Source organism: Lepidochelys kempii, chromosome 1 (assembly GCF_965140265.1).
Source record: "Lepidochelys kempii isolate rLepKem1 chromosome 1, rLepKem1.hap2, whole genome shotgun sequence".
NCBI classification, from domain to species: Eukaryota; Metazoa; Chordata; order Testudines; family Cheloniidae; genus Lepidochelys; species Lepidochelys kempii.
The window spans coordinates 47412540-47434973 of record NC_133256.1 but is presented as its reverse complement, the minus strand read 5'-3'; the positions used below and the strand labels follow the sequence as shown (position 1 = coordinate 47434973).

The following is a 22434-nucleotide window of genomic DNA, read 5'->3' as shown; positions in this document are numbered from 1 at the left end:
ATACTGAGTGAATTTTTAACCTGTCATTTAGGAAACTACATGAAAACACGTATTATTTGGATTTGTATTTCTTTGCTGATAAATGTTTGTTTCACCTTTGTAATACAGTAGTATCCCTTTACTAATAATTTAAAATTATAGGTTAAAATTTTCAAAAGCACCTGCATCACATTTTCACATGTGCCATAGGCATTTTGGAGGTTTAATTCCACTGCCTTTCAAACAGACATACGCTCTTAAATCACTTCAGCAGTATGAAAATTTTCCCCCTAATCAAATTTAATTTGAAATTGAAATTAAAAACCATAAAGTATTTTTTCTAGTACTGAACATATTCTTTTAATCATGCAATCCATACATTCAGATGTCATGGTTAGAAGGTAAATGAACAAACAGAGCTTGAATTTTCATATTCTAGTGTCATTTAATGTATACTAAGTCATGTAGTGTAAACTCTTTTAGAAAGATTGAACTGCTTAAGCCCTAATTCTTCAGAGTTAGGCACATGGTTAATTTTACCATGGGACTATTCATGTGTATATATCTGACTGCGCAGGGCTCTAAAGATTTATGCACAGATTCAAAATTTGTATTTTCATCCAATCCGCAATCAGCAAAAATGGTCCGCGGACATAAAGAAGATATCCACAGATTTGCAGGGCTTTATAAATCTTAACAGGATTGATGTCACTTAGACCCCTGTTTAGCAAGGTACTTGTGAACCTTCTAACTCTCTAATTGTAGTCTTTCCTTAATGAAAACATTAACAATTGCTCCAGTGCAGCTGCGCCACTTTAAGTTTTCTCTATGTAGCTGTTCTAACCCAATGACAGGGGCGGCGGAGCCTTCCAAAAAGTGTGGGGTGGGGGGCCTGCCCCTCTGTGACCCTGCCTCTTCTGCCCAAGGCCCTGCCCCTGGACAACCCAGAAGCTGGAGTGGGTCAGGAGCTGCAAACCCTCCACCTACCTGGGGTGGGGTGGCCAAGAGCAGGCCCTGGCCCATGTCCACAGCCTGCAGGCCCCCTTCCAGCCCAAGGCAAGAGGATCCACGGCTCCCCGAGCAGCTCTTACCCTGACATGGCTCTGGCCAGGGGAAGGGGTCTTGGAGCCACAGCTCGGCCATAGTAAGAGCCATGCACCCTCCATCTGCCCTGGGCCAGGGGACCTAGGAGGGGTGGGGACATGGGAAGGAGGCTGCTCTCGGCCACCTGACCCCGGGCTGCTGGAGGGTCCGTGGCATGGCACCCCATGCTACCCAGTGTCCCCAGCCAGGCTCTAGCTGCCAGCCTCGCTGGGGCCTCAGGTGGAATAGGAGGGGCAGGGGGGCAGAGCCGCTGGCAAAAAGTGGACGGACCAGGCCCTGTCCACTTTCAAGAAGTGGGAGGGCCATGGCCCTCCGGGCCCCCCTATTACAGCGCCCCAACCCCATGAGTGGCAGTAGCTATGCTGGTGGGAGAAGCTCTTCTGCTGACATAGTGCTGTCCACACGGGTGCTTAAGTCGGCATAAGTTATGTTGCTCAGGAGCGTGGGTAATTCACATCTGTGAGTGACATAACTTATGTCGACTTAAGCTGTAGTATAGGCATAGTCTGAGGCACTGGCCACTTGTGATCATTAAAGAACCCATAGCATTTTTCTCAGAATTATAGGTGTTAATTCCACTTTCCTGGCCATATTCTGATTTGAGTATCAATATTATTTCTTTTTAAATGTTTGCTGCAATTTCAGTCATGCATATTTTTCCTCATTGCCTGTCCTAAACTGTTGTGTACTGCTGCGTACTGTTAAGGCAACTACAATGAATGTGTGAGTCAATGGTTTCATAAAGCATTTAGGAATATTCCTAAATGAAAGGTACTACAAATGTTGTTAGTTGTTCTATTGGAAGGTAAATTGCTTTTTAGTTAACAAATTTATTTGTCACTTATTTACAGTTAACACATATAACAGAATGTGTATTCCATAAGCGTTTTACACTGTTTTTCTACAAAGCATTTCTTTTCAACTTTAATCATTGAAGAACTCCATCAGGTTAAAAATATGACATATTTATAGAATAATTTCCATATACTATGTTAAAATTCCTCTTATAAATTGTTAAACTGATAAAATTTTAAAAACTAAATTTACTTTTCATTTAAGATGTTTGTTTACTTTTTGCATTTTTCAATTTAGAGACTGAAGTTTCACTTTTGTTTTTAGTGAATTTTCCTAGTAAATTTCATTTTCCAGTTCCCATGCACTTGGACAAAGCTACAATTTTGGCAGTGTAAATAATGCAGGAAAATGTTTGGTTTAAAAACTATCTTTACATTGGCATTAAACAAAAATATAGACTTTTTTTTTATTGGTCCTAGGTTCTGTAGAAGCTTATTTGTATAAAACCTAAATTCTGGGCTTTGTTTGAGCTGGCAGTATCCCTTTCAGATATGCATGAAACCTGACAAAATATAATGTCATGATACTATTCTGATGGATCACTGCTTTATGTAACGAGGTATTAATAGTCAGCTGTGAAAATGTCTTGTTCTTTTTCAGAGTCTTTACTGCCAGATGATTACATAGTTCCTCTTGATTGGAAAACATCAAAGCAGATCCATTTACTATGGAAGACATCTGTGGAGGTATGGGTTTAAGTTCTCTGCAAGGCTTTCCTGTATTTTAGGAGTAAAGAGGCACCATTTACTTTAGGGTGTAACCAGAATTTTCTGAAGAAGTGGGCCCAGGTCACCTGCCATGTCCTCACTGAGCCACCATCTCTCCTTCCAGAGTGAGACCATAAATGGAAGAGGCAGTGTGAGAAGATGGCATCCTGGGGTTCTGGGAAGCAGGGAGCTGGGTCAAGTGGGTGCCGGGAGCCAGAGCCACATGAGAAGCTGCCATCCCAGGTCCCTTCCCTCCCCTCCCGTCCCAAGGACCAGCTGGGACCTTCCCTCCCCCCGGAAAGACTATGGGTGACTGTGAATTTGTGTTAGCATCTATGCCCCTCCTGTTGCCCCCCCTCCCCCCCAGTCATTGTGCTTCTGGATTCAGTTCATGTGGAGAAAGAGTATTTCTTGCTGGTAGGTCCATGTTTTATATAAATGAATACAAACAGTGAAGGAAGAGGCATTATATAGATTTAGGTTTAGGTGGACAGAGCAGCAAAAAAACATATGAGCCAGTCAACAAAAATAAAACTGCTCCCTATTGCTCAGGGTCCTTCTTTTTACCCCGCAGATACAGTCCTCCTCCTTCCTTTTCCTCCTTCTTCTACTACCCTCTAATCAGACCCCACCCCCAGTATCTGCAGTTCCTTACCCATCACTTCAAGCAAAAATGCTCAGAGTATGTGCTGAGTGGCTGACTGTGACTTAGCTTACTTTGTCTGGTCAGAAACTGTAATTGTTTCACACTCTGTCAGTGCACTCCGTTCAGAGACCCAGCTCAGTGCCACTCCCCTGTATTGGTGAAGAAAAAAAGAGCCTTTCTCCAAACCTTCCTCCCTTGTGGGGATAGATAAGAAGAAATCACCCTAAGTGTGTTGAGGGGAGGAGGTGAATGAGCTTAGACTCATAGAAACTGGAAGTGACTTCAGGGGGGCAGATCTAGCTTATATGACTGATGAGGGCAATTATATGTATCTTACGACTTTAAAAACAAACTTTGTAATTGTGGATAATCTAAGCACTATACCCAAATGTACAGACACTCTTTTCTCAACCCATGTATTATGGGTTTATAATTTTTTTAACATTAGCTTTAATAAAATTCATGTGCTTGGAGGGTATATAAGGGAGAATTTGATTGATGGGATAATGTATAAGGTGTATGTGTGAATGGTGGAGGAATGAATTAAGGGAGACAAGGGAAATCAGAAAAATTATACTCTAAAAATAAGTTTAAGGGGAAACAGAATTAAAAAAGAAAAGTTATGCCAAGATAGCTAGGCAATGGAAAGGAAAAAGTAGGGAAAGGAAAAAAGAATGGACAGGGAACACAGTACATTTTAAAAAAGTTTAATGCTAGTGTTGTTTTAAATAATTGTAAAATGAGATAGAATAGCTGGATGGGTAGGGGAAAGTAATGCACACACTGAAATTTCCTTAGAGGAGCAAACTGTCTAGGGCTGTGTCAGATCTCTGTGCATACTTAGAACCTCTCTCATTTAAACAGAAGTTTGGGTGAAGATGATTTTTAGGATGAGGCCCTGTATGTATACATATATTTATATACTGTTTCCAAACTTTCAGAAAGTAGCCTCTGCATGCATGGATATCTATATCCATACTTTGAGCATTGTCATTGGCACTTACAGTTGATAGAATTTACATATGCAAAACCCGTCACTTGCGTGCACAAGTGATAGACTGTCACATGTGCCTTCACATATGTGTGATCCAATAATATGCATGCAAAACAGAGGCTGGGTTTGGCCCTCTTAGAATGTTTGTCCCACTATATACATATTTGAACATGCAGGCATTCTCTACTGGTTGAGGGTACAGTATAATTTCACATGTTAGGAAATACCCTATAATTGATAAAGTAGGACAATGCAGAGCTGTAAGTGTGAATGTAAACATAGTTTCATATTTCAATATTACATATTTGTATACTGTTTATACCAGAGTAGTTTAGTCCATAGTTGGACTGAATCATATTTCTGAAATAATTTTTTATATTTCTTAACCTTTTGTTTGTCACTTCTCAATGAAAGGATAGCCTATTACTAGAGCTGTTGTTTTATGGAGGCAATTTTTAGGAGATAATACAGGATAGTGTGATGAAAAGGACAAAAGCCTTGTAAATACAGTTTAAAAACTTATGTAATATAATATAGAATTTGTTCTGTACACTGATTACTCAATCCCCCCCAGCATCATATAGATTTTCTTTTTCTTCTTCTCTCCTTTATTATTGCTTATTTTATTTGTTTTTAGAGGAAACAGAAAAAGAATGGATTACAGAATGGGAATTCCTTGGCTGGTAAGTATAACTTCGTGAACAAAAAGAATGTAAACGTTATTTATTCAGTGCAACAATCAGTTAATGTAGAAGTAAATAAGTTGAAAGTTACTGTGTCCATAGTGTCTGTAACTACTTCTTGTGCACGTGCAGGATTTTGTACTGTAGTGTATGGTATTAAATGTATGCCTCCATATACAGTATACATACAATGTGGCGGAGTTACAGCTGCGGTGGGACACAATTTTGAATTTCCTCACTTGTGATTTGAAATTCTCCAACTTAACAGTTTTTCTTATTAAATGAATCGAATAATTTTACTTGAATCCAATTAGGATGAAGCTGAAAGTTGTAGTGCATAGGCTTTCCTTTACTATATTCACTGCCTTGCCTTAATTACATTTAGCTGCTTTCATTATATTCAGCTGTAATGCAAGAAGCATACAGTATCCTATATCCTGTAAGACATTAGCTGAAGCATAAGCTAGTATAAGTGTGGTTAAGTAGGCTGTAACCCTTGGCATAGATTAACGGTTACCTTTAGATTTTAGGAACTAAGGATCGCTTGTTCAATGGTAGGAGGTAGAATGTTCCAGTAAGTGCTACCACAAGGAGCATGGAAGTAATAACCCCAGATCTGCTTAAGCAAGTGATGGCGGATATGATCATGAGTTGAAATTGTAGTTACATGTATCAGTATACTAACCTACAGAAAGAGGACACCTCAACATTAGTAGGATGAGGAAATACACATAAGGAAAAGGGGGAAAACCCCTACTGATTATACATTAGATATAGTGGCATCAGCATAACGTATTATAGAAGTTGCATGCTAGTCCGTGGGCAGTAGGAGAGAGAAATGTAGCCCTTGGTAGGGACCAGAATGATGACCACTAGTGGTGAGGAGGCAGGTTATGGTGATGAGGAAGATAATGGCTAACATTTCAGGTCATCCTGCAAGGGATGGTGTGAGTATATGGATATTCAGATGTACATTCTGTAGTCTCTCTATCTCCCTTACTGAGTTAGAGTGTTTGTGACTTTGCTAAATGTATTAATAAACTATTTGGAAATATAGAAGAGTTCCGATTGTGTGTGTGTTGCAATTGTGAACGTTGGGGGTCCCAACTATATAGTAATTTTAATAATACTGGGCCTGACCTTGGGACAAGAGCCTGTCAACCCTTAAAGTGATAACTGGGAATTCTTAGGTAATCAATATAATAATACATAATCTATATATCGGGCTACAAAGTGGAAAACATGTTGTCTTAGATTTTATCTGTGAAGCGTTGTGGGTCATCAACTCTCGTTGAATTCAGTGGGAATTGAAGACGACCAGCACCTCAATGGATCAGGCTCCTAGGCCTCGGAGGAAAGTGAGGTTTGATGAGAACCATCAAAAGCTATGTTGGGTGAAGGAATCCTGTAGTGTTCAGATGGCAGGAGCATGTTTCCAGTTGCCTCAAACTGATTTTCATTTCTTAGGATGGGTGGGTCATGACTGACTTCCAGTCAATGTCCTATTACTTTGGGGACTGGGAGCATCAAAAGCATCCATCCCACAATTCTGCTGTCTTCAGTGGGAGGGCTGGCTTCCAGCAGCCTCCCTCTGTAATCACCAGCTGCATCTATCCTCTCACTCTAGCCCATAAGATCTCTGAAGGCAGTGGAGAATACCCTGCTGGCAGCCTTTTCCTAAAGGTATCTGCTGCAGCAGCATCTGGTAATGCACACTACTTCATATACTGTATGTATGTGTTCTAAAATACTATACCATAGGAGAATAATCACATCTAGGGAACAGCTTTTGGTGTTTAATATAATTGCACAAGTTGGCATAAGGCCTTCTAAAATTGTTGGAAATGCATGATATAATTGTTTCCTGGAGAATGACAGATAACTTGGTGTCTGAAGTTGGGGACAGATCCAGTGGGAAAGAGAGACTGAGGGTATGTCTACACTGCAATTAAACTCCCAAATCTGGCCTGTGTCAGCTGATTTAGGCTCACAGGGCTCGGTATAAGGGGCTGTTTAATTGCAGTGTAGAAGTTTGGGCTTAGGCTCTGTGATCCTCCCCCCTTGTGGTGTTCCAGAGCCTGAATTCCAGCCTGAGGCCAAACGTCTACACCTCAGTTAAAGAGCCCCTTAGCCCGAGCTCTTTGAACCAAATTCAGCTGACACGTGCCAGCCACAGGTGTTTAATTGCAGTATAGACATACCCTGTAGCTCTTGCCTTGGAAGTTAATTTGCTGGAGAGCCAAGAGAGAGTCAGACCAGTAGGGAATGTGTGTAATTGTCAGGGCACAGCTGAAAAATCCAACAAACTAGATTAAATATTTTGTGTGTAAAATTGGTAACATTTGTAGTTTTCTAGGGCAATAATCTTGTTCTGTAAATAATCTTGACAAATAGAAATGACAAACTATATAAATTATACTTTGGGTGTCATTTGGCAAATTACAATCATATTTTTTTAGTTGGTGCCAAAACTGTGGAGAATACAAATAAAGATTGCCAAAAGAGTCAAGAATCTTCTGAAACCCTTCCAGAAACAAACCTATATCAACATGTAGTAGAAGAGAACTCCGTGACTTATCCAGACAACAAGCACTTGTATAACATATCAACCAATCTTGAATGTCATCTTAAATAGAAGAAGTCAACATGAAGATAAAGGTAACATTTTATAAAACTGTCATTCTTATGGATAATGCTGGTCTAAACAGCTGAAAAACAAAGATTATTCCATTCATTTATAATAAAATGATTTAAAAAATACTAACAGCTCATCCTGTTTGTAAGCACCTATGACTTTACTATAAGTAAATATTTAATTATTTATAGAAAGTGGAACAGCTCCAACAGGAGAGACTGAGAGAGACCCATCCCAGAATAGCTATAGCCTGGTGTTTAGGGTACTCACCTGGGATATGGGAGACCCAGGTTAAAGTTCTTTCCAGGCAGAGCGGAGGATCTCCCAAATTTCAGGAGAATGCCCTAGCCACCAGCCTATTGGCTATTTTGGGTGGGGAATTTCACTTTCTCCTTTTGACCAGAAATTCCATCTTGGACCTGAGAAACCTTCCTGATAAAAGTTTAATTGAAACTCATATGATTCAACGTATTTTCTGATGAAAAATGTTTTACCGAAAAAATCTCAACCACCTCTACCTAACATTAACTCGTGCTAACGAACAACATATACTGTGTCTCGTGATCCAGAGGCTAGGAGATTCATTTCTTCAATCCTTTTAATTCTAACTATTCCAAATAATTATCTGATATTTTCCTAGATGATATTTCTCTAACCCATGTTTTGTAGGACAGGACACTGGCTGATATCTTAACCATTAAACTTGTTTATGTTACTATATTTCTAAGCAATACAGAATTAACCTTATTTCTGTTTTGTGTATGTCTGTGTTTATGAAGGTATGTGTGAACATTATGAGTGTGGGGAGAAAAAAATTTCCAAGCTCCCCCCCAAAAAAATGTTGGTTTAAATAGAAGTCCTAAAATGTAATGAATATCATTATAATGACAGAGTAAATTTGGGGTGTGATATTCCAAATGAACTAAGGTGGTTATTTTTTACAATTCAATGCCTCTCTTGTAATACTATACATCCTACCTATCAGACTGTATGTGGATGGATGTTCAGTAAGTTCTTAGTTGAAGTATCTTCACATTTACTCAGAATGGAGTAAACATGGTTTAATTAACCTCTTTGGGGTTTTTAAAATTATGCATATAAATATAGACAGTGACAAATCCAACACGTGATCATGTCATCAAATGGTGAAAGAAGGAGTCTAATAACATTTGAGTTGTTGGTGATTGTGTTATTTTTCATTCTGCCATTTTGAACTCAATAGTGTGAAAGATCTGCTTTTAAGAATGCATAGTCAGGTATAATTACTTATAAATTAAGTTCTAATTACTTAAACATACATGTGAGAGTACTGAATGTGTATGAGATACGCAGGGATGTGTGTGAGAACTAGCTCTGAGGGGCTCACAGGAGCCTGTTGTTAAAATGTTGCCATCCGTTTGAAGGGAGGTGGGGGTAATCTCTCTCCCTCTCAAGAAATCACACATTTCCCACCTCCCCAGTGGATGCTAATAAAGTAATCCAGTCAGAAGTGACATTCTGGAGGCTTTTAAAAAAATACTCTGAAATATAAAAATCTTGAAATGGACCATATTTCACCAAATGTCAGGTATTTTAAAAATAAATTTCACAGAGGCGAAGACTCCTGGGAATTTCCACTGTAACCTCTTTAAATTACACAATGCAGTTGAATGCAGTGCTAATGCTATCATCACAGTCAGTATATTTTTGAGAAACATGTTATAAATATTTCTAGCAAAGTTCAGTTTAATATAAATCTGTTTGCCAAGTGGTGGTGCTTCCTTCCTTTAATAGCTTGTGTGTTTTTGTCTAAATGAATACATTTGTGTCTCTCTGCTCCTCTTTGCACACATATGTCTCCCAGAACATGGTTTGTTTCTGGTTAAGAGACAACATTTTTGTAAGAATTCCTTCTCAAAACATTGACAACAAATCAGTGGTTGAATAACTTGTTCTGGGGAATAGGCAAATGACTATGATCAAAACTGCTACTGAAATAAGCATCCGTAGATCAATGGAAACAAGTGTTTTATTTATTAGTTTGTATTACCATAGTAGTTAGAAGCTGTAATCAGGGATGAGGACCCTATTATGCTAGGTGCTGTACAAACATTGACAAAAAGAAGGTCCCTGCCCCAAAGAGCTTGCAGTCTAAGACAAGAAACAACAGACAGGTGAATACAAAGAAACAATAAGACAGTATTGGTCAAGATGATAGGGAATGGTCTTAGCACACCAGCAACCTAAGCATTGTCCAGTTTTTTTGCAGGCATTATAGAAAAAGAGAGTTTTAAGCAGAGTTCTGAATGAGGATAATGAGTTAATTTTCTGGATTTTATGGGCAGCCCCTCCCAAGTGTGAGGGGCACCATAGAAGAAAGCACAAAAGTGCTTATTTGAAAATTTAAGAAGTGGGCAATGAGGCCAGGATCATAAGCCAATCAGCGGCAGGGTACAACATCTTGATTGTGAATGAAAGAAGATAAGTAGGGAAGGGAAAGGGTGTGAAAGTCCAAGTAGCTTATGGAAACATGGACAAATTGCTAAGGATTGAATACAAAAGAACAGAGCAAACATGTAGAGACAAAATCATAAATGCTAAAGCACAAAATGAGTTACATCTAGCAAGGGACATAGAAGGTAAAAAAAAAAAAAGAGGCTCTATAAATATATTAGGAGCAAGAAAAAGACAAAAGAAAGTATAGGTCCACTACTTAGCGGGAAAGAAGCTAATAACAGATGACATCAAGAAGGCTGAGGTGTTTAATACCTATTTTGCTTCAGTTTTCACTGAAACAGTTAATAGTGACCAGCTGCTTAGCACAAATAACATTAACAGCAAGGGGGAAGGAACACAAGCCAGGGAAGAACAGTAGAAGAATATTTAGGTAAGTTAGATATATTCAAGTTGGCAGAGACTGATGAAATTTACCCTAGGGTACTTAAGAAACTAGATGAAGCAATCTCAGAACCATTAGCAATGGCCTTTGATAACTCATGAAGGACAGATGAGATCCCTGAGGACTGGATAAAGGCAAACGTAGCATCTATTTTAGAAAGGGGCAGAAGGAGGACCTGGGGAATTATAGACTAGTTAGCCTAACTTTGATAACTGGAAAGATCCTGGGAACAAATTATTAAACAATCAATTTGCAAGTCTAGACTAGAGGATAATAGTGTAATAGCCAACATGGATTTGTCAAGAACAAATAACGTCTAACCAATCTAATTTTGTTCTTTGACAGGGTAACTGGTCTAATGGGGGCCGGGGGGGGGAGAACAATAGATGTGATATATCTTGATTTTAGTAAGGCTTTTGACACAGCCCCATGTGATATAATCATAAGCAAGCTATCAAAATACTGTTTAGATTAAATCACTACAAGGTGGGTGAACAACTGGCTGAAAGACCATATTCAAAGCATAGTTATCAATGGTTCACTGTCAAAATGGGAGGACATACCTAGTGGGTTCCCACAGGGATCTGTCCTGTGTTTGGTAGTATTCTCCATTTTCATTAATTACTAGGCTAATGGAGTAGAGAGTTTGCTTATAAAATGTGTGGATGACACCAAGATGGGAAGGGGTGCTTTGGGAGACAGGATTAGAATTCAAAATGACCTTGATAAATTGGAGAATTGGTCTGAAATCAGCAAGAATAAATTCAATAAACGTAAGTCCAAAGTACTACATTTAGGAAGTTAAAATTAAATGTGCAAGTACAAAATGGGGAATAACTTGTTAGTGAGAAGTACTGCTGAAAAGAATCAGGGGGTTTTAGTGGATTACAGAATGAATATGAGCCAACAATGTGATGCAGCTGCAAAAAAGGCTAATATTGTTCTGGGATGTATTAATGGAGTATCATATGTAAGGCACAAGAGGTAATTGTCCCATTCTACTTGGCACTAGTGAGTACTATATCCAATTTTGGATGCCACACTAAGAAAGATGTGGACAAATTGGAGGAGTCCAGAGGAGAGCAATAAAAAAGATAAAAGGTTTAGAAAACCTGACCTGTGAGGAAAGGTTAAATAAACTGGGCATGTTTAGTCCTGAGAGAAGAAGACTGAGGGGAGACCTGGTAACAGTCTTCACATATGTTAAAAACTGTTATAAAGAGGATGGTGATCAATTGTTCTTCATGTCCACAGAACGTATGACAAGAATTAAAGGGCTTAATCTGCAGGAGGGGAGATTTAGGTTAGGTATTAGAAGAAAAGTTTCCAACTATAAAGATAGTTAAGTACCAAGGGAGGTTGTGAAATCACTGTCACTGGAAGTTTTTAAGAACAGATGAGACAAATACCTCTCAGGGATGGTGTAATTTGCAGAGTTGTTGTAGTCATGTTGGTCACAGGATATTAAGAGACAGGGTGGGTGAGGTAATATAGAATCATAGAATCATTGAATATCATGGTTGGAAAGGACCTCAGGAGGTCATCTAGTCCAACCCCCTGCGCAAAGCAGGACCAATCCCCAACTAAATCATCCCAGCCAGGGCTTTGTCAAGCCTGACCTTAAAAACCTCAAAGGAAGGAGATTCCATTACCTCCCTAGGTAACCCATTCCAGTGCTTCCCCACCCTCCTAGTGAAAAAGTTTTTCCTAATATCCAACCTAAACCTCCCCCACTGCAACTTGAGACCATTACTCCTTGTTCTGTCATCTGCTACCACTGAGAACAGTCTAGATCCATCCTCTTTGGAACCCCCTTTCAGGTAGTTGAAAGCAGTTATGAAATCCCCCCTAATTCTCCTCTTCTGCAGTCTAAATAATCCCAGTTCCCTTAGCCTCTCCTAATAAGTCATGTGCTCCAGCCCCCCTAATAATTTTTGTTGCCCTCCGCTAGACTGTTTCCAATTTTTCCACATCCTTCTTGTAGTGTGGGGCACAGTACTCCAGATGAGGCCTAACCAATGCCGAATAGAGGGGAATGATCACGTCCCTCGATCTGCTGGCAATGCTCCTACTTATACAGCCCAAAATGCCGTTAGCCTTCTTGGCAACAAGGGCACACTGTTGACTCATATCCAGCTTCTCATCCACTGTCACCCCTAGGTCCTTTTCTGCAGAACTGTTGCCTAGCCACCCAGTCCTTAGCCTGTAGCAGTGCATGGGATTCTTCCGTCCTAAGTGCAGGACTCTGCACTTGTCCTTGTTGAACCTCATCAGATTTCTTTTGGCCCAATCCTCTCACTTGTCTCGGTCACTCTGTATCCTATCCCTATCCTCCAGCATATCTACCACTCCTCCCAGTTTAGTGTCATCTGCAAACTTGCTGAGGGTGCAATCCACGCCATCCTCCAGATCATTAATAAAGATATTGAACAAAACTGGCCCCAGGACCGACCCTTGGGGCACTCCGCTTGATACCGGCTGCCAACTAGATATGGAGCCATTGATCACTACCCATTGAGCCCGATGATCTAGCCAGCTTTCTATCCACCTTATAGTCAGTTCTTCCATCCCATACTTCAACTTGCTTTATTTAACAATAAAATATCTTTTATTGATATTTATTGATGGTGAGAGAGAGAAACTTTCGAGCTTACACAGAGCTCTTCTTCAGGTCTGGATCCAGCTCACATTTTATCACAATTATAATGAAAACTTAATGTTCTTTTTGGACAGGTGAGTAAAATATTAAGTGTCCAGTTCTCTAACTTTAGTGGGAAGTATAATCTATTAAATATATGTAGTAAAAGCTATTTTGTCTGGCACTTCACCAACCGGAAAGCTCTATAAACTGGCATTTCTGATCTTCATTGAAATTCTGGTTTATAGTCCGGTTGGCATGGGACTAGCAGGGGGTTGGGGTGCGGGGTGCCGGATATGGGGGGGCACTCATCTTGGGTGGCTCCTTGCAAGTGACGACCTGTCCTCGCTGCTCCTAGGTAGAGGTGTGGCAGGCGGCTCCCTGTGCTGCCCCGCCCCAAGTACTCCGCAGCTCCCATTGGTGGGGAACCATAGCCAATGGGAGCTGCAGGGGCAGTGCATGTGGGTGGAGGCAGCGCACAGAGCTGCCTGCCGTGCCTCTGCCTCAGAGCAGCCGGAACAGGTCACCACTTGCGGGGAGCCGCCCGAGGTGAGCGCCCATGGATCTAGCATCCCGCACCCCCTCCTGTACCCCAACCCACTGCTCCGAGTCCCCTCCCACACCCAAACTTCCTACCAGAGCACACGAGCTGCATCCCCTCCCACACCCAAACTCCCTCCCTTTTAGTTAATAGGCATTTTTCACTTACTGGCATTCCCCATTCCCCCAACATGCCAACTAAAACAGCTTTTACTGTATTACTTTGTAAGAACTGTGATATGTAGTGAGTATACAGATATCCACAGATTACATTTCTAGTTTACTGAATCTTTCCCATGTTGGTATAACCTTTAATTTACACTCTATTATTATTCAGCATAAGATAAAACTGTAACAGTCTGCAGAGAAAGGTATGCTAGTACCATAGACATGTGGATAGTCAGTGCTTTTATGAGCACAGAGAGCTAGCCATAAACAGTCTCTTCTCATCATTAAATGCAAAACCTCTACACAAAACAAAATAGATCTTTAGACTATTAGACATTTTATGCTAGAACTAAAGCTCAAATGAAGGAGAATACTACCCCCTTTGTTAAAATAAAATTATTTGTTTAAATATACGCAGAGATTGGACAAATGTGAAGAAAGAACTCCCTTGTACAATGTTTACCAATAGAGCCCAGCGTCACATTTGACTTCAAAAAGAGAGGAAATAATTGATAGGAGACATAAGAGTTATATAGAATACAGGCTTGTATCTACTTAGAAGAGCTTAAGAAATTGTAGATATCTTCCACAGAATTCCTCAGACTTTTTTATAGAGGACAATCAGGTTCCATATAAATTTAACAGAAAAAAAGAAAAGTTTGTACTTGAAATCAGTTTCTGAAGCTTAGCTATGATTGAAGTAATATTGGTGAAATTTTAAATTAATTTTAAGTATTGTTATCCTTTATTCCTATTCTTGTTTTTGATTCTTCATGATGTCTAGCTCCTTGTCTTGCTCCAGCTCTGACATTGTCTTCCTATCTTCCCTTCCTCTATATTCTTTTCAGTCTTCCCACCTTTTCTACTCTCCACTTCATTTCTTTTCTAAGGGTATGTTTACACTACAAAATTAGGTCGATTTTAAAGAAGTCAATTTTTAGAAATCGATTTTATACAGTCGATTGTGTATGTCTCCACTAAGCGCATAAAGTCAGCGGAGTGTGTCCTCAGTACTATGGCCATCATCGACTTATGGAGTGGTGCACTCTGGGTAGCTATCCCACAGTTCCAGCAGTCTCTGCTGCCCATTGGAATTCTGGGTTAAGCTCCCAATGCCTGATGGGGCAAAAACATTGTTGAGGGTGGTTTTGGGTACATGTCGTCAGTCGCCCCTCCCTCCGTGAAAGCAACAGCAGACAATCATTTTGCGCCTTTTTTCTTGGGTTACCCATGCAGACGCCATACCACGGCAAGCATGGAGCCTGCTCAGCTCACCTCTGCAGTTGTGAGCATTGTAAACACCTCGCGCATTATCCTGGAGTATGTGCAGAACCGGGCTAAGAGGACAATTGTGATGAGGACATGGACACAGACGTTTCTGAAAGCATGGGCTGTGGCAATTGGGACATCATGGTGGCCATGGGGCTGGCTTATATAGTGGAACGCCGATTCTGGGCCCGGCAAACAAGCACAGACTGGTGGGACAGCATAGTGTTGCAGGTATGGGATGATTTACAGTGGCTGCGACACTTTTGCATGCATAAGGCCACTTTCCTTGAACTTTGTGAGTTGCTTTCCCCTGCCCTGAAGTGCAGGAATACCAAGATGAGAGCTGCCCTGACAGTTAAGAAGCGAGTGGCGATAGCCCTGTGGAAGCTTCAAAGCCTGATTGCTACTGGTCAGCCAGGAATGAATTTGGAGTGGGCAAGTCTACTGTGGGGACTGCTGTAATCCAAGTAGCCAGTGCAATCACTGATGTTCTGCTGTCCAGGGTAGTGACTCTGGGAAATGTGCAGGTCATACTGGATGGCTTTACTGCAGTGGGGTTCCCTAACTGTGGTGGGGCAATAGACAGAACACACATCCCTATCATGGCACCGGACCACCTTGCCAACCAGTACGTCAACCGCAAGGGGTACTTCTCAATGGTGCTGCAAGCATTGGTGGATCACAAGGGACTTTTCACCGACATCAACGTGGGATGGCCGGGAAAGGTGCATGACACTCGCATCTTTAGGAACTCAGGGCTGTTCGAGCAGTTGCAAGAAGGGACTTACTTCTCAGACCAGAAAATTACCGTTGGGGATGTTGAAATGCCAATAGTTATCCTTGAGGACCCAGCCTACCCCTTGCTCCCATGGCTCATGAAGCCGTACACAGGCAGCATGGACAGTAGTAAGGAGCAGTTCAACTACAGGTTGAGCAAGTGGAGAATGGTGGTAGAATGTGCCTTTGGACATTTAAAAGCTCGCTGGCGCTGTTTGCTGACTAGGTTAGACCTCAGCGAAACCAACATTCCCATGGTTATTGCTGCTTGCTGTGTGCTCCATAATATCTGTGAGAGTAAAGGAGAGATGTTTATGGTGGGGCGGGAGGTTGAGGCAAATCTCTTGGTGGCTGATTTTGAGCAGCCAGACACCAGGGCAGTTAGAAGAGCACAGCTAGACATGCTACGCATCAGAGAGGTTTTGAAAACCAGTTTCATGACTGGCCAGGCTACGGTGTCACAGCTGTGTGTGTGTGTGTGTTCTTGCTGCAAACCTGCCCCCTTTGTTGATTTTAATTCCCTGTAAGCCAACCACCCTCCCCGCTTCGATCACAGCTGGCAAAGAAAATAAAGTAACTATTGTTTTGAAACCATGCATTCTTTCTTTCTTAATTTTTTTAAAAAAAGTGAGATAACTGACAAGGTAGCCCGGGTGGGGTGGGGTGCAGGAGGACAAGGCCACATTGCTTATTGTAGCCACGCTACAAATCAAAACTATTTGAATGACAGCCTTCTGTTGCTTGGGCCATCCTCTGGAGTGGAGTGGCTGGGTGCCCAGAGCCTCCTCCTCCCTCCACCCCCCACGTTCTTGGGTGTCTGGGTGAGGAGGATATGGAACTTGGGTAGGAGGGCAGGCGGTTATACCATGGAGGCAGCGGGGGTCTATGTTCTTGTTGGCTTTCCTGCAGCTCCAACAGATGCTTCATCATGTCCGTTTGCTCCCCCATTAGCCTCAGCATCGCCTCCTGCCTCTGCTCTTCGCACTCACTTAATGCTTTCCTGGCCTCTGCCACTGAATGCCTCCATGCATTAAGCTGTGCCCTATCAGTGCAGGAGGACTGCATGAGCTCGGAAAACATGTCATCACGAGTGCATTTTTTTTGCTTTCTAATCTGCAATAACTTCAGGGACGGAGATGATGGGGGAGCATAGAAACATTTGCACCTGGGGGGAGATAAAAAGGCAGAGTAAAATTTAAGATGATACATTTCTGAGAACAAAAGGAAGACTCTTTCACAGTGAATCAAGCAATTCACAGCACATGTGCTTTAGGTACAAGGTCACATTTTGCCTTTCATATTGAGCACCTGCCGGTATGGTGACACATCACACACAGCTGGGCAACAGAATTTGGTTTCCAGGCAGCCATGGTAAGCCTTTTGGTACACGGGGTTGGCTTCTTCCACCTTCATAACATGTGGGAATGGTTTCAAACTGCAGTGCCATCCTTTCCCATAGCAAGCTATGCTGGTTGGGTTTCACCGGAGGGGCTGCGGTTTTCAGGTGGATGTGCAGCACACACCTCCCCTCACGCCACCACATGGCTATTCTCTGAGATGATCCCTTCACCCGTCCTCCTGCCACGTGGATATTCTCTGGGATGATCCCTTCACCCCTCCCCGCGCCGCATGGCTATTCTCCAGGATGATCCCTTTTAGCCAAGTGCAAACAACCCAGCATGAACGTGGTCCTTTTACTGTTCCCTTATAAAAATTCCCCTATTTAAACCAGGTGACCGTGAATGATATCACTCTCCTGAGGCTAACACAGAAAGATAAAGACCGAATGTTGCTTGAATGCGACCAAAACCCAAGACCATTCGCTGCCATGTTTTGTCCTGCAATGATTCCAGACTACTTGCTACTGGCTTGGTGTGGTAAAGTGTCCTACCATGGAGGACAAAATAAGGCAGAGGCTTTCAGAGTACCTCCACGAGAGCTTCATGGAGATGTCCCTAGAAGATTCTCACTCCATCCCCAGACACGTTAACAGACTTTTCCAGTGGCTGTACTGGCCGCAGATGCATCCCAATTCTTCAGGGCAAATCAAACATTAAACACTATTGCTTTTAAACCCTGTACTGTAGTTACAAATGTGCACTCACCAGAGATGCCTTCTCCAGCTTCAGGGTTAGGGATCCCAACTTGGGAGGGTATTGAAAGGGTGATGAAAAGGTCCTGGCTGTTGGGGAGAACTGATTCACTGCTTGCCTGCTGCGCATTCATCTCCTCCTCCTCGTCTTCCTCATCTGCAAAATCCTCCTTGTTGCATGAGAGTCCCCCCTTGCAGGTGTCCACAGACAGTGGTGGGATAGTAGTAGGGTCCCCGCCTATAAAGCCATGCAGCTGATCATAGAAGCGGCATCTATGGGGCTCTGACCCAGAGCGACAGTTTGCCTCCTTTATCTTTTGGTAGGTTTGCCTGAGCTTAACTTTCACACGGCACTGCTGTGTGTCCCTGTTGTAGCCTCTCTTCACCATGCCCTGTACGATTTTGGCATATATATTAGCATTTCTTCTTTTTGATCGGAGTTCAGCCTGCACAGATTCTTCTCCCCATACAGCAATCAGATCCAGTGTCTCCCTTTCGGTCCATGCTAGAGCTCATTTGCGATTCTGGGCGGACTGCATGGTCACCTGTGCTGCTGAGCTCACCACGCTGACCAAACAGGAAATGAAATTCAAAATTTCCCTGGGCTTTTACTGTGTACCTGGCTAGTGCATCGGAGTTAAAAGTGCTGTCCAGAGCGGTCACATTGGAGCACTCTGGGATAGCTCCCGGAGGCCAATACTGTCTAATTGCATCTGCACTACCCCAAATGCGATCCAGCAAGGTTGATTTTAGTGCTACTCCCCTTGCAGGGGAGGAGTACAGAAGTCGATTTTAAGAGCCCTTTAGTCGATGGAATGGGGTTGGTTGTGTAGACGCGTTAATTTTAAAATCGACCTAATGTGGCTAAATTCGACCTACCCCGTAGCGTAGACCACGGCTAAGCCTTCAAAATCCCTCTTTGTACCTCCTTCAAAAGGAGGAATGAAAATCAAACTGCTAAAACTGAGAAGGAAATAGATCCCTTTATCAGGGACTGGAGGTGAACAATTATTCTCTAATACTCTCCTTTAGTCATAAGATGGGATGTGGCAATATTGAAACAATGTTTACAACAGTTAGTATTTTTAAAATCTGCATTGGTTATTGGTGGTTATGATGCTTCAGCAGGCTCTCTTCTTTTATATTACAGAAATTTATCAAGCGTGGCACCATCATGGAAGGACCTCAGTTTACAATCAAGTGTTATAAATGTAAGGAAGAACCTGGAAGAAGTATTCACTGTAGAATTTGGTGCTGAATCCATGACCCTCAGTAATCCTTAGGCTTATATCCACATAGCCACCCATTCTGGTTTTGAAATAAAAAAACTAATAATTTTTGATTGTCAAATGGCCACTTTCAGAAGTCACTTGATATCCATACTTCTTTTACTCATCCTTCTATGGCACAGAGAGACTGAAAATAAAGGAGATTGTTTTTCCGAATGTTTAGTCTGAAGCAAAAATACCAAAAAGATTTCCACATTGACTGATTTCTGTGTTTACAAACCAAAGGAAGGGGAGGGATCTGTTGTCTATATAAACTGTAAACTTTAGACTCCTGGATCTAATTCATTACCGGAACGCAGAAATATTTGCTATATGCATTAGAAGGTAATGGTTTGATGGTAACAATGCATTTGCAGAGTGGAATATGTGTCTTCACTGCTGGTGTCCCTTTATAAGTCTTGTGTTTGTGGCAAGTTAGATGATTTATCCTTTATACTTCTGTTTTCTCCTATTCCCTGTTACTAATTGTTTTCATCCCTTGCCTCCTTATGATACTAAATGGAGCAAGTCTTCATCCGTCTCTCCTCCCTGTTCCTTGTGCCACAAATACTTAACCTTTTCTTGTTCATGTTTACTGCAATGTACCCAGATAATCAAACATTAGATCTGTAGTGATCCATATTTTACACACAAGTGGGGAACCTGAAAAAGGACAAGGATGCTAGATAGAGCCAAAATAACAGCTGCCAAAGGTACAGTCCCCTTTGGTCGATTAAAGAAACCCTAAGTTTTGCCATCAACCCAGGACATCAGTCAGCCTGGCATCATATGAGCCCAAAAATAAACTTGTGTAGAAAAAAAAAATCCATTTACAGGGCTGGCAAGGGAAAGGCCGCCCCGTTCAGGCAACCAGGCCAGCTGAGAAGGCAAATTTTGTCACGTGCTAAACTGTCAAACACTGACCATCGCAACTGGTTTTGGTGGGGGTGGGGCAGGGGGGCGGGTCTGAAACAGATGTCACAGGATCGCCGCTCCTTTAGCGACTCACTACAGCAGATCAGGCGGGGCCGTGGTCAGACACTGGGCTCTCGCACGGTGCCTTGACGGGCACAGCCCTGGGAGGACCCCGATGCTACGAGCCGCGCCCCCTCTTTCCCCCTTTTTTTTTTGCAGGCGCTGCAGCCGTCTCAGCGCACCTGGGGTAACGGTTAGCTCCGCCCACTCCCCCCCCCGCGGCTGGCAGCGCCTCGCGCACGGTCTCAACCCCACCACTCCTCCCGCGCGCCCGGAAGCTGGCCCCTGGGCCCGCCCTGACCGTCCCCGCGCGCCCCGGAGCACGTGGCCATGCCCGGCTGGGCTGTTAGCGCGCATGCTCAGTGTAGGCCAAGCCGCTCGCAGCAGCTGACGGGCCGCTGTTTGCGGCTGGGACCGGCCCGCCGCGCGCCCATGGAGGGGAGCCTGGTCCGCGCCTTCGGGGGCCTGAGTCTGCAGCCCCCGGCCCGGGCGCAGCCCCGCAGGCGCCGCTTCAGCAAACGCCTCTACCTGCTGCGCGGCCTGCCCGGCTCCGGGAAAACCACGCGGGCCAGGTAACGGGGGGCGCCCGGGTGTCGTGACCCCGCTGGGGCAGGGACGCCCCGCGCTGCTCTGGGCCGCTCCCGCTGCGGGGCTGCCGCGACAGGGCAGGGTGTGGCGGGGCCAAGCGCCGGCCTTGCAGCCACCCCGGGCCGAGGCGTCCCTGTCCGCCGGGGGCACTAGCGCTGGCGGGCGGGGCCCAGTTCCGGGACGGGAGCGAGGCGAGGCCGGAGTCGCGCTGCCCTTCGGGGCACGTTTGCTGGCTGCCCCGCTCGTGGCTGTTGTCTCATGCGGCCAGCGTCGGCGGGGCCTTTGCGGCCTTAAAGCGTCTCCCGAGTCTGTAAAGCGGCAGCGGCCTCAGCTGGGTCCCGCCCTTTTCTGCAGCGTTGGGGGAGGAAGTGCCGGGTTCCTCTCCTCGGGGCTTCAGGAACAGCGGTCCCGTGTCTGGCACGCTCCTGGGTGGCGGTGGTGTAAAGTGAACGAGGTGGCAGCAGTGGCTTCGCACTGGGGGAAACCCCGCCCCCGCCCTTTGCGGAAGGAAAGCTAATGTAGAAACTGACTATCGCTGTTGTATCCGTTTTGTTAATAAAGTTGAACTGAACAGAAATGTACACTAAGCAGTGACTGGACCACATAGAAGCTGTGACTTTTCTTCTTTTAGTGTATTCTTTGACTTGTACACTGTGCCTGTCAACACTTGTTAGCCACTTTACCTCCACAGACCAATTCTCATCTCTGTGATACCTTTTCTTCCTCCTGTTGTGCACTCTCCACCTCTCATTGTTCATACCTGGTGCTTAGCCTTTGGAATGACAGGTTTCAAAAGCTCCTCCCTGCAAAACAAAACAAAAATCGTTGCTTTAGTTTAACTCAAAGATAAAGCAAACTTAAGGCCACTTTACTTCCAAATGATCTTATCCACACAAGGATTAATATGTTTTAACTAATATGTGTTAAATTCATGTGGTTAATTAATTTGGCTTAATTTCCCATGCAGACAGCTTCAGTGAAGAGAAAAACCTTGGATTACACAAGAACTTTACGAATACCACACAGTCCTGGGGCCTCTGAATTATGGCAGCCCTAGCATTAGAACCCTAAGCAATTAAATAGGCAACAAATAAAAATCTTGGAACTGTACCAGTTGTTGGATATGGGTAACCTATGATGCCTTTCCCAATCTGAATGATGAAATATCCATTTCAGTATGCTTTCTAGAACTCAATGTCTTTCAAATTCTGTGATTAAAAACACCTGAAAGCTCTAATTATTTCCCCAGCAATGTTATCCATGAACCTGGAGGCCTCTCCCCAGCTGCTTACTTGCATTTCAGCACCTACGCAAAATGAAGCTGAACATTAACTACTTGTTTTCATGGACAGAAACAGGCATATAGTTAAGTCTGAAATGGTTATATGGAAGCCTTGAAGAGTTAATATACAGTGCTCTCAGCAAAAAAAGGACTTTCATTTTATCCTTATTGATGTAAAACACCAAGAATGTAGAATGATGTGTGAACTTGAAAAATAATGCTTCCCAACTCATTTAGTTATTTCATATAAACAATGGACAGGAGAGGTGACAAGACAGAACCCTGCAGATCTCATGTGAGTGCCTCTAGAGTGGACAACAGTTGGCCAGCGTGACCTTGTGGGATCTCTCCAAGAA

At 43.1% G+C, this 22434-nt stretch overlaps 2 protein-coding genes across 4 annotated transcripts in view; both read left to right on the top strand.

The window, feature by feature from the left end:
- LOC140907520 (uncharacterized) overlaps positions 1–20328 on the top strand; it is a 28427-nt gene extending 8099 nt beyond the window's left edge. Inside the window, exons 4-7 of the mRNA XM_073334107.1 lie at positions 2539–2624; positions 4923–4968; positions 7428–7626; positions 19116–20328. Of these exons, the coding sequence (XP_073190208.1) occupies positions 2539–2624; positions 4923–4968; positions 7428–7603 (308 nt within the window). The 3' untranslated portion in view covers positions 7604–7626; positions 19116–20328. The remainder of the gene's footprint in view (positions 1–2538; positions 2625–4922; positions 4969–7427; positions 7627–19115) is intronic.
- A 104-nt stretch (positions 20329–20432) lies between these two features.
- Positions 20433–22434, top strand: part of N4BP2L1 (NEDD4 binding protein 2 like 1) — a 40325-nt gene continuing 38323 nt past the window's right edge. The window contains exon 1 of one of the 3 annotated variants that reach the window (XM_073341570.1): positions 20433–20780. In XM_073341570.1, the coding sequence (XP_073197671.1) occupies positions 20539–20780 (242 nt within the window). In that variant the 5' untranslated portion in view covers positions 20433–20538. The remainder of the gene's footprint in view (positions 20781–22434) is intronic. The other 2 variants (XM_073341562.1, XM_073341578.1) reach the window with 2 other exon arrangements.